Source organism: Trachurus japonicus, chromosome 19 (assembly GCF_045865225.1).
Source record: "Trachurus japonicus isolate A0001 chromosome 19, Traja_1.0".
Taxonomy (NCBI): Eukaryota; Metazoa; Chordata; class Actinopteri; order Carangiformes; family Carangidae; genus Trachurus; species Trachurus japonicus.
Window position 1 is genome coordinate 3,072,068 of NC_140925.1, and position 12,500 is coordinate 3,084,567.

General features: G+C 44.5%; 1 protein-coding gene across 8 annotated transcripts in view; it reads left to right on the forward strand.

Annotated features, from left to right (window-relative positions):
* The window catches only part of baiap2b (BAR/IMD domain containing adaptor protein 2b), an 88,373-nt gene that overhangs the window by 27,271 nt on the left and 48,602 nt on the right, over positions 1 to 12,500 (forward strand). For 5 of the 8 annotated variants that reach the window (XM_085762482.1, XM_085762477.1, XM_085762476.1 and 2 more), the window contains exon 3: positions 2,698 to 2,784. The exons of the other annotated variants lie outside the window; for them this stretch is intronic. In XM_085762482.1, the coding sequence (XP_085618608.1) occupies positions 2,698 to 2,784 (87 nt within the window). The remainder of the gene's footprint in view (positions 1 to 2,697; positions 2,785 to 12,500) is intronic. 8 annotated transcript variants of the gene reach the window in all.

Consider the following 12,500-nt stretch of genomic DNA (forward strand, 5'->3'; position numbering starts at 1 on the left):
TCTGCAGCCATTGCGACTGGTAGAAACTCCAGTGGAGCCTCTGGTTGGTGAAGTGGAGGTGGAGCGGCATGTGAGGTGTGAGGAAGCTGCTTTTGTCGTCTGAGTCTGTGCAAGTCTGTAGTGAGTTAGTTTGGACTGGATTTGTCTGGTCTGGGTCTGGACTAGTGTAGTTTGGGACGTGGCGTCATGATTCACATCTTAACTGAAGCTGTAGAGAAGCTGTAGAGAAGCTGTAGAGAAGCAGAATAACAGGAAAGAGATGTGGTAGTGTGAAGGTCAGAGGGGTTTTTATCAGCCTGAGAGAGTTAGAAGTGGATTTAAATCATTAAAGATCATATTTATGTAATAAACTGCCCTAAAAAGTCTTCAACTAAGTAGAATTTAAGTCTTTTTCTTGTCTGTATTAAATAATCAATGATGTAAAAAAAAGAAAAAAGGCAAAAAGCAGCAGATCAGCAGTTGGAACCAGGACGTTTTGCTTTATAAATCATTTACAACATTAATTAATTAATGATCAGACTTTCTTTGTATTATTTTTATTATTTAACTAAAACTTTGATTAAGGGTTTTTCCACTTTGAAATAAAGTCCAAACAGCCGCTGCAGAGTTTGGATCATATCAGCTGATTCAACCTTCTTGTCTTGTTTGTGTTTTATCTGCGCTGACGCTCTGTATCGGCTTTATATCACTGTTCTAATCCTCTTTACAGGCAGACCCTCCTCCTCCTCCTCCTCCTCCTCCTCCTCCTTCCTCCTTTCTTCCCTTTACCTTCCCACTTCTGTCACTTCCCAGCTGACAGACAAGCAGAGCATCTCCTCCAGCTAATCCCACCTCCCCTCCTCTCCCCTCTCCTCTCCCCTCTCCTCCTCGCTCCGCTCTCCTCTCCTCCCGGCTGAGATTTCTGCGGACATCGATTAAATTAGCCGTGCTCGCCCGGGCGTCTTAGCCTCACCTCCATCCTCCCCCCTTCCCCCTCTCCCCTCCTCCCTCTCCTCCTGCTCCACATCCCAGTGAGGCTTAACCTGAGCCAGAGCGGGGTCCCGGCCCGGCTCGTCTCTCTCTCTCTCTACTGTAGCAGCTCAAGCGAGGACGGTTTCACTGCTGTGTAAAGATTTAGAGGCTTTCGTCGTGGTTTCGATAAAGAAAGAAGTGACAGCAGCCTGAGTTATTGTGAGGAGAAGTGACTCATTGAAGAAATGAGATTTTAAGTCTGTTGACACAAGCGACGGCTTCATTCTCAGAGCAATAAGTGTCAGAGCGGTGGAGCGGCTCGCCGTCGCCCTCCGTGGGCTTCACTCAGTCGTATCGTGATGAAAAACCACAACGAGACGTGAACTTGACCTCATATCAGGATAGATCAGCACTGCACTGGTTTCCATCAGATACAAAGACGTCGTCATGTCCCGTCGCCGGGGTTTTCTGCATGAGCGTCGTGTGGCTGCTCAACATAAACGCAGTCCTCACTCATCCATGTGTATCTGCAGACTGGACATGTGTGGCTGAGCTGCTACTGCTGCTGCTGCTGCTGCTGCTGCTGTTAAAGCTGCTGCTGCTGCTGCTTGAGGCCGGCGTGTCTCTGTTGCTGCACACAGCACACAGTGTAATGGCTGACATGGCATGCAGAGAGTCTGAATGGCTGAGAGCTTTGACATCGCTGCTGTGGGAAGTTTATTATATATTATTATAGGCAGCTATAGTTGTTAACACGGTGTTGTATATGGAATCGAGCCATGGAAACAGTTTTCAGTGCTTTAAGTTAAAACACCTTTAAAGTTAAGTTAGTGCTGCTGGATCTAATGTTAATTAGCTACAGCTGATATAATCTAGAACAACAGATGAACACGATGCATCTGATTTGAACAGTTCTACAGAGACAGCTTAAAGGGATGGTAGCATTTTTTTAAAATGAGGTTGTATGATCTACAAATAGCCCCTAAGTACTTAAATTGCAGTAGAAGACTCTCTGCACTCCTCCCGTCCAGCCCATAATAGCCCTGTCCAGAGATTTACAACATACAGTGTTGTGAATGGACCCAAAGAAACGGCCTAAAAGAGGTTTTACCTGAAAAAAAATACGAGTTCCATTGTTCAACTTTCACGGGCTGGAAAAGAGGTTTTATAATAGCGAACAATGGAACTGTGTATTTTTTTTCAGGTAAAACCTCTTTTAGGCCGCGAAAATAGGCCGTTTCTTTGGGTCTGTTCACAACGCTGTATGTTGTAAATCTCTGGGCAGGGCTATTATGGGCTGGCGTTGCTAACGGGAGGAGTGCAGAGAGTCTTCTACTGCAATTAAAGTACTTAGGGGCTATTTGTAGATCATACAATTCCACTTTAAAAAAAATGCTATTATCCCTTTAAAGCTTGGAGTTGTTTGCATGGCTCGATGCCGTTATGGTGGTAGAAGGTTTTTGGGTTTGGTTAGGTTTCTCCTTGGTCGTCTCCCGGTGCTTGGTATCAGTGGCTGTAGCTTTCTCTGTTTCCTGTAGTTGCCTCCATAGAGCTTTTTCTTTTCCTTGCCTGGTTTTTCCATTTCCGCCTGTTGCTCTTTATTTCCTATCTGCCCCAGCCTTATACCTCTCTTGGTTGGTTGGTTGGTTGGTTGGTGGGGGGAGGGAGGAGGGTTGCAGAGCTGAAGCAGACATCATTTTCAACTCTGCGCCCTTGATCTGATGCCCAATGCTTCCATGTTTCCAGGTGTCACATACGCTGCAAAGGGCTACTTCGACGCTCTGGTGCGGATGGGCGAGATGGCCAGCGAAAGTCAAGGCTCTAAGGATCTTGGTGAGTCCACGTAGTGGCTGTAGCGCCCCCTGCTGGGCTGGACAAATGATGGATGGGGGTGGTGGCTCGTGCTGCAGAGCAGAAGCAGCTGATGACCAACCTGAAACCGGACACACACACAGTTACACATAGAGATATGGTGTGTTCTCCCAGTCGTTCAGTGTGTGTAAACCTTAAAGGGATAGTTCAACATTTTGGCAAATTGGCCCATTTCCATAATCCCTATAGTCATAGCAGTAGGTTTGTTACCTTTAATTGTCGGTGCAAGCTATTTTTAGAACGGCGGAGCAGAGCCGTGAGCTGCTCAGAGCTACGCTACGGAGGCTCATTATGGGATTTCTTGGTTTCAAACTCATCAAATACACAATCCAACAACTCCACAACGCTCTGGTGGACAAGTTGTGAGCTGCACATTCACCACGCTATGAGATAATAACACAACGTTACCACACAGAGTTGTTTTAGAGGGAAATTCATGCAAAACTGCTAATGCGAGTTCCTGTAGGAGACAGTTTTTCATCAACAGTCTCTGTATTTCCCTCTAAAACAACTCTGTGTGGTAACGTTGTGTTATTATCTCATAGCGTGGTGAATGTGCAGGTCACAACTTGTCCACCAGAGCGTTGTGGAGTTGTTGGATTGTGTATTTGATGAGTTTGATGAGGGAAACCAAGAAATCCCATGAGCCTCCGTAGCGTAGCTCTGAGCAGCTCACGGCTCTGCTCCGCCGTTCTAAAAACAGCTTGCACCGACAATTAAAGGTAACGAACCTACTGCTGTGACTATAGGGATTATGGCAATGGGCCAATTTGCCAAAATGTTGAACTATCCCTTTAAACAGAGGATTAATCTGCCTCTTCACAGCTGATCTGATGTGTTATTATTATTATTACTATCTTCCATTCACATCGTCACACATTCAGATTTGGGAAGAATTAAATCTGTGTTTGTCACAGCGTCACATTCATAGAAAGATAAAAGCTCTCCAGTTGTTTTCTCCGCTGCTCCACTGTGAGCAAAATAACACATTCACAAATTTTGTCTTTGCATTAATATTCACAATAGCACACAACATGGCAGCGAGGCAAGGTGGATCTGCAGTAAAGCCTCCGTCTATTTGCAGTGGTAATTAAAATGAGGACGTGAGGAAGAGGAGTTTCCCGCCTCGCTCAGCTCAGCTCAGCCCGCCCCCCACCTCCCCCAACCCCCCCTCTCCCTCCCTCTCTCTCAGCGTGTCGTCATGGTTTCAGGTGGCTCAGCTCTGGTTCTGCTCCTCATTGACTTTCTTTAAAGCCTGTAGATGTAGAGTCTGTCTGTGCAGATGTAGCACGGGTAGGAACATGTGTAGATGATGAAGTTAAGACGGTGTCGCACACTCTCTGCAAAATTGTGTCACAGTCGTTGCCCCCCCCCCACCCCCTCATGCCCCCCCTGCCCCTTCCCCCTCATGCCCCACACTCACATGTTGGGCAGTGTGAGGGGTACGCTGCAAAAACTCAAAATCTTACCAAGAATATTTGTCTTATTTCTAGTCAAAATGTCATTTCTAGTCAAAATAAATCTAATTATACTTAAAATAAGACTCATCACATTAAAAAGTAGCTTGTTTTTAGACACTTTTTTACTTTTTTCAAGCAAATTTTCCACTTTATATAAGTAGAAAAATCTGATAGTGGATCAAGTTTTTCTTTCTTATTACAAGCACAAAAATCTTGCTTTCACTGGCAGATTTTTCTACTTATTTCAACTGAAAATTAGTTTGAAACAAGTGAAAATGATCTAAAAACAAGTTAATTTTTAGGTGATGAGTCTTATTTTAAGTGGAAAGAGATTAGTTTTGACTAAAATTGAGACATTTTGACAAGAAATAAGACAAATATTCTTGGAAAGATTTTGAGTTTTTGCAGTGTAACTGAGTTAGTGCTGGACGACTGCAGCCTCTTCATTCCTATAGATAGACAGCAGCCGTGGACTGGGAGGAGGAGGGAGGAGAAGGGAGGAGGAGGGAGGAGAAGGGAGGGAGGGGGGGGTTAAAGCGGTGATATCGGAGGCGAGTGAGGAGGATATAAAAGCTGCATTCATTATTCATGGGGAAACCTTTTCTGGTGCTTCCCTCGCACTTTCTCCTGGAGCTCCATCATTTCATTTTCTTCCTCCCTCTCTCTCTCCCAGAGTAAATACTCTGCTGAGCTCTGATTCTGAATATTGAAAAGCTCATTAACCACCGCCCCCCTCCCACACACCCTCACCCTCACCCCTCCCTCCACTCAGCTTCAGCTCCACTCTGATTTCCATCCAACCACTTTTTTTTTTAAGAGCGTGGATCTTTTAGAGTCGGTCGAGGTTCATCCGCTTCCTGCTGCTCTAATCCTGCAGATTTAATGAACGAACAAGAACGAGCCGCCGTGATTCATCTTCAACCTTCAATTATTAAAAAAAAACAAAACATGTGAAAGTATCAAAGTAAAAGCCTTTGTATAAACCAAAGCTTTTATTTCTGTCTGAAAAATGTGGACGTTAAATAGTAATAAATAGCTACTGTAGTCTGCAGGCTATAGCTCTTTGTTTGACTTTTCCATTATTAGTCGTGTAAAGCTCATAAGCATTTTTGAGTTGGTGTGCAATGAAATCTCCCATCATGCACCTGTGCACGTCCATTCATTGTTGCTCTGCTCCTCCTGTGGCGGCGTCTTGTCCTGCATGACTTTGCGTCTGCGGTCCTTTTGTCTGCATGCTCGTCGGGGTCGCCTGTTTTTATGTTCTCCTCTTTTTTTTTTGGATGTCTTTTCCCGGCAGCCCCTAACCATGACTCAGCAGATCCTCCCTCCCTCCTTCCCCCTCCCTCCCTTCCTCCCCCCCTCCGCCTCCAGTACAATGACAGAGCAGCCGGCTGTGCAGGATGGATTGATGCTGTCTCCACATATCAGCAGGGCTCAGAGCAGCTGTGTGCATCGCTCCGCTCCGACCACCACGCTCGTAGCTCTGCAGATTCTTTAGCAGATTATTCCATTAGCTGCGTTGAGTTGAGTTGAGCCTCGCGGCCTCAGTTCAGTTCACTAACTGAGAAAATGCAAAAACGACCTGCAAAAGTGTAGTTGATGGAGGATTGTTAGAGCTTCAGGTTGGACATCGAGGTTATTTATCATGCAGATTAACCCACAGATGAGTGTGTGTGTTTGTGAGCTGGTTGTGCAGCAGCAGCAGCAGCAGCAGCAGCAGCAGGAATAGAAGATAACTAGGAAATAAATAAGAACTTGATCCAACTGGAGGTGTCTCTGGGGGGGGGGAGCCCAGACAGGGAGACCTGATCAGATGATTGATCCAGTAGAAGATAATGAGCTGTTGCTGTTTGTGAAGAGTCACAGTCACATTAGTGTTGGTGTCTGTTGTGTGTTTTGGTGCAGAGGAGGAAACGCTGTCGTGGCGCAAAGTGAAAGAACTCCTGAGCTTATTAATTAGCAGATAATAGGGATTGTGCATTCAGTTGTGTGTGTGTGTGTGTGTGTGTGTGTGTGTGTCGCTCTACTGTACATATACTCACTCAGCAGGCATGTGTTTTAGTTTTTACTTTTACACTTTATAACTGATGACGACCGAACTCCGGTTTGAAATATCGTCTCAAGTCGAACAGTCGCTGGTTTAATTGTGTTTTGTTTGAGATGGATTGAGACACGGGAGCTGAATGAACCGGCACTGGACTTTTAAACCGCTTGAACAGTGAAGGAAGTGTGTCAGAAAGTGTGTGTGTCTGTGTGTGTCTGTGTGTGTCTGAAACGCTGTGATGAATCGGAGCATTAAGATGAACAGCAGCTAATGACATTAGCACACGAGGAGGATGTGGAGCCACACGTGAGGACGGAGGATGGAGACGAGACTCACTGGACTCAGACGTTAACCAGACTAAACGAACTCGACACCAGAAGAAACAAGTGACACGGCGGTTTAATCCATCACAGATTTCTTCTCGCAGAGAGACGACGTGCACGTGACAGTCGCCCTGAAACTCACTGATACGGTTTTAATACGACTGAGTCATGATGAGTTTGTTTCCTGCAGCTCAACTGGACACAGTGAACAACATGGACGGGTTGTGTTTCTGTTTCTGTTGCAAACGCACAAAGCACAAACAACGTGTTTAACAACGTCCACCTGGTTTCTGTTGTTACACAGTAACTCTGGTTAAATAATATTCTTCATCTTTCTATGAATGAGTCGAATATTTCTTGTAGTTTAATTTGGATTGACCTGTCTCTGATGTTTAGATAAGATCAGAGAAAGAAACACTTTTGCAGCAGCAGATATTAAAGGGATAGTTCAACATTTTGGAAAATTGGCCCATTGTCATAATCCCTATTGTCATAGCAGTAGGTTTATTATCTTTAATTGTCGGTGCAAACTATTTTTAGAACGGTGGAGCAGAGCCGTGAGCTCAAATACACAATCCAACAACTCCACAACGCTCTGGTGGACAAGTTGTGACCTGCACATTCACCACGCTATGAGATAATAACACAACGTTACCAGACAGAGTTGTTTTAGAGGGAAATTCATGCAAAACCGCTGATGCGCGTTGCCTTCAGGGACAGTTTTTCATCAACAGTCTCTGTATTTCCCTCTAAAACAACTCTGTGTGGTAACGTTGTGTTATTATCTCATAGTGTGGTGAATGTGCAGGTCACAACTTGTCCACCAGAGCGTTGTGGAGTTGTTGGATTGTGTATTTGATGAGTTTGATGAGGGGAAACCAAGAAATCCCATAATGAGCCTCCGTAGCGTAGCTCTGAGCAGCTCACGGCTCTGCTCCGCCGTTCTAAAAATAGCTTGCACCGACAATTAAAGGTAACGAACCTACTGCTATGATGATTAAATGACAATGGGCCCATTTGCCAAAATGTTAAACTATCCCTTTTAATGAAAGGAATAAATAATAATTCAAAGCAATAAACTCATGTACATGTACAGTGAGTCGTCTGCAGGAGAACAGATGTTCTGCACCAGAGTCTTGTGATTACAGCTCGTTGGTTTCCACGGGAACATTTTGTCAGTTCAGTGTGTAACTTTAGAAACAGCAGCCGAGGTAGAGGAACAGTTTAATGGTAGATTTCAGCTGCCTACACACACACACACACACACACACACACACACACACTGAGCTGGCATGTGAGGGTGTGTGTGTATCTGACATAGTGAGTAATTAGAAAACATTGTAACGTGATTATTATCCACGTTTTGTGGGACCAGAATAAACCGACTCCCGTGTCCCGATGATGAGGAGGAAGAAGAGGAGGAAGAGGAAGTGACGCCTCGCTGCGTTTCACTCTCTGACTCTTAACGTTGATGATGCTGAAGCGGCCGCTCTGCTGCATCCAGACCAGTGGAGTGTCATCATCCCACTCAGCCTCTCCTCTTCCTCCTCTTCCTCCTCTTCGTCCTTCACCGCTGCTCTCTCCATCTCTCTCTGTGTGTCTGCGAACGCCCCCTCGTTGCCGTGGGAGCTCAGGCTCCGGCAGCCCTGGGAGAACACGCCGACTCTGCACACACTTTCTAAAAATAGATGAAACGAAACGAAACGAAACGAAACGAAACGAAACGCCTCGATGGGAGCCGGTGGAGAAGAAGGAGAAGGAGGAGGAGGAGGAGAGACGACGACGACGGAGTAACCCTGCAGCCCAAAGATGGTGGTGATGATGATGAAAACGACATCATCTTTCTTCCGTAGACTAAATATGGGCATTCGTAGTTGTGAAAGGAAACCCAGCAGCATAGGAAGCTCCTGCAGTTCCGGCTCTCCTCCTCTCCGACCATATAAGGCGCCGGCGTTCAGAGGTGCTGTTCACCTGAGGGAAGGAAACATCACATCACTCTCACTCTCACTCTGCTGCTTTATATAAGAGCTGATCTCAGGTCAGCCGTCTCTACAATCACACAGTTTATAAGTCGAGGCAGCTCCAGGCGTTAGACGACGGCTTCACCGCTCACAATTCCTCTAGATATGGATTCTCATCTGTGTGACTCTGCTCCACATCTGGAGAACACACTGCTCATTAATGTGTGTGTGTGTGTGTGTGTGTGAGAGATAGGGATGTCACGATTATACATTTTCTTGGTACGATTATTGTCAGAGAAATAATCACGGTGTTACGATTATCACGATTATTATGCATTAATTAATTTCAGACAACACTTTTAATGTGTAAAATCAAATATAGTCAAAATATAACTACATTACTCATTGTTTACACAAAATATTTAAAGTATCTTTTAATATATGACCAATTATTAACCCCCCAGGGGAAATGTTTGAAATATTCAGGTCATAAATTGTCGTCTATATCAAAATATTTGTGTTCAGTTTAATAGTTTTTTGTTTTGTTTTGCTTTTTTTTAATTAAAAATGACACACTAACATTTAAATTCCTACCAATTCAATGTTACGTTAGTTAAATGGACCAGTATCTGTGCATTTACCTTTATTTTTGCGCACATCTGCCGATACGGTTCCAACATCATCTTTCTGGGAAAGTAACGGTATTTAGGAATCTTTACGATTAAATAATTGTGGCGTTAAATACCACGATTAATTGTGAAAACAAGTAATCGTGACATCCCTAGTGTGAGACACTTAAATGTGATTATAAGTGATGATGCAGCTGCGCACACTTGATCAATATATCAAAATCAAAACTATAGGGCCCAATCAATGCAGGAGTTTTGGGGCCGATATCGATATTAGATCGATATTTTAAAAAATGAGATAATCGATAGGCTAAATCGTCCTTTATTCCTCATGTTTACATAAACACACATGGAGGCTCCATGTTTTACTGTTTAACAAAGTGGACGACCAGTGTGGATGTTTTTAAGGGTTATTGATAGATGCATACGCTGATCCGACTTTATTGATCCTTGGAGGGAAATTATTTAGCTCCAAACCAAGGTCCCAATAGAAAAATTGGAAAAAAATGAAAGGTAATAGAGAACTAGAGAAGGGTTGGGGTGGATACATGAATACACATATTGATAATCCAGATATTGATAAGCCTGAGAAAGGCTCAAATTTCCACATTTTTTGAACCAACCCCCTTTTATTTCTTTATTGGCTCTAATTTAATCTTCCATCCTTCTCTTCATCTAATTCTCATCTGTCTCTCTCTCTCTTCCATATTCCCGTTGCCAAGGGGCCGGACACGCTTTAGCGTAACATCCATCTCATTAAAACAATTTAAGGTTAACTCCGATGGCCACGTTCGAGGTCTGAGGAGACAATTAGCCTTTGGTTAATTAATTCATAGGAACATGATTTAGAGGAGCGCGTCGCCCTCGGAGGCTTCTCCCTCCACTTTATCAGACGTGGCGTAAAGAGATAAGAGGAGCGAGATGATGCTATCACAGACCTGATTAGTCCCCGGCAGCAGGAGGAGGAGGAGGAGGAGGAGGAGGAGGAGGAGGAGGAGGAGGAGGAGGACGTGATGTGACGGGTCAGAGACGTTTCCCTCGGCTGCAGAATATTTACTTCTCCGTGCAACTTTTCTCCTCGTTTGCTCCTCAGACAACGAAGCTGTCGGCTCTCGATCTGCACAGCTGGACGTCTGAGGACAGTGGCGTGCATAGACTTTTTGAAGGGCAGGGGCGAAAAGGAAAAAAAAGGGCACATATAGCGCGTCCTCGCCACTGAAGAGGGCACTTTAGCACACGTTTTGGCTCCTAGAGGGCACTTTAGCACACGTTTTGGCTCCTAGAGGGCACTTTAGCACGCGTTTTGGCTCCTAGAGGGCACTTTAGCACGCGTTTTGGCTTCTAGAGGGCACTTTAGCACACGTTTTGGCTCCTAGAGGGCACTTTAGCACGCGTTTTGGCTCCTAGAGGGCACTTTAGCACGCGTTTTGGCTCTTATAGGGCACTTTAGCACACGTTTTGGCTTCTAGAGGGCACTTTAGCACACGTTTTGGCTTCTAGAGGGTACTTTAGCACACGTTTTGGCTCCTAGAGGGAACTTTAGCACGCGTTTTGGCTTCTAGAGGGCACTTTAGCACGCGTTTTGGCTCCTATAGGGCACTTTAGCACACGTTTTGGCTCTTATAGGGCACTTTAGCACACGTTTTGGCTTCTAGAGGGCACTTTAGCACGCGTTTTGGCTCTTATAGGGCACTTTAGCACACGTTTTGGATCCTAGAGGGCACTTTAGCACGCGTTTTGGCATCTAGAGGACCCCAGGAAGAATAGTCTGCATCATTATGTGGACTAATGGGGATCCAAAGAATACAATAAACAATTTAGCACATGTTTCGGCTTCCTAGAGGGCACTTTAGCACACGTTTTGGCTCCTTTAGCACGCGTTTTGGCTCCCAAGAGGGCACTTTAGCACTGTCTGAGGAGATGAAAGTGCTGATGATGAGGATGATGAGGAGGACAGTGTTTGTGTTTCACTGCTGAGTCACTGAGCATCACACACGTTTTCCACTACAGTTCCTTTCTCCGTCTGAAACTTCACGCTGTTGTTCACTTTGAGGGAAAACCATCGACCTCGCTGTGACCTCGCTGTTTTCAGCACCGGCTGAATTTCCCCTGAGCTTCAGCCCCGATCTGAATTCAGCCGGCGTTCAGTTCAGTCTGCGCCAGGGAAACTGCAGAGAGAGCACTCTGTCTTTCTTTCTTTCTTTCTTTCTTTCTTTCTTTCTTTCTTTCTTTCTTTCTTTCTTTCTTTCTTTCTTTCTTTCTTTCTTTCTTTCTTTCTTTCTTTCAGAGCCGTTTTCCCTCCTTGTCATCTGACAGTGTAAAAGTTCTCGTCCTCCCACACACATCAGTCCCACGGGGAATCAGTCGTTGTCGCTGCTCGTGTCCAAACTCACAACGAGTCGATTGTAGCGTCTTGAATCATCGGTTGATGACAAGTCTGTGAACAAAGTGAGAGCCGAGCGGAGCGATGTTTACTGGAGCTTAATGAAGTTATGTAACGCTGAGGGACTGAGGAGGAGAAGTAAAGGTTTCATCTGGAGCAGAGGAGAACAGGGTTGTGCTGGTTCTGCTGCTAGTGCTGGTTCTGGTACCCACTTTGGTAATGATACTGGTTTTGATTACCACTGGAAATGCCCTTTAAGGGGCAGCTGGGGCAACTACAGGGGCATTTTGATCACTCCAAGTGAAAACCTGAAGGATGGAAGTTGTTTCAAGTCAGAGCACACTGCACTTAAAATCTTACCAAGAATATTTGTCTTATTTCTAGTCAAAATGTCATTTCTAGTCAAAACAAATCTCATTCTACTTAAAATAAGACTCATCACATTAAAAGCAGCTTGTTTTTAGACACTTTTTACTTCTTTCAAGCAGATTTTCACTTGAAATAAGTAGAAAAATCTGATAGTGGATCAAGTTTTTCTTTCTTATTACAAGCACAAAAAACTGCTTTCACTGGCAGATTTTTTTTACTTATTTCAATTGAAAATGTGTTTGAAACAAGTTGAAATTTACTAAAAACAAGTTAATTTTTAGGTGATGAGTCTTATTTTAAGTGGAAAGAGATTAGTTTTGACTAGAAATGAGACATGTTGACAAGAAATAAGACAAATATTCTTGGAAAGATTTTGAGTTTTTGCAGTGCAGCTTTATCTTCCTCTGCCCTTTAGAAAGTCCTTGTCCTGGAGTCACCCTGGGAAGAGAGGGAATAGAGGGAGGGAGGATGAAGAGAAGCGGGGGAGGAAGGCGACACAGAGCGCGGT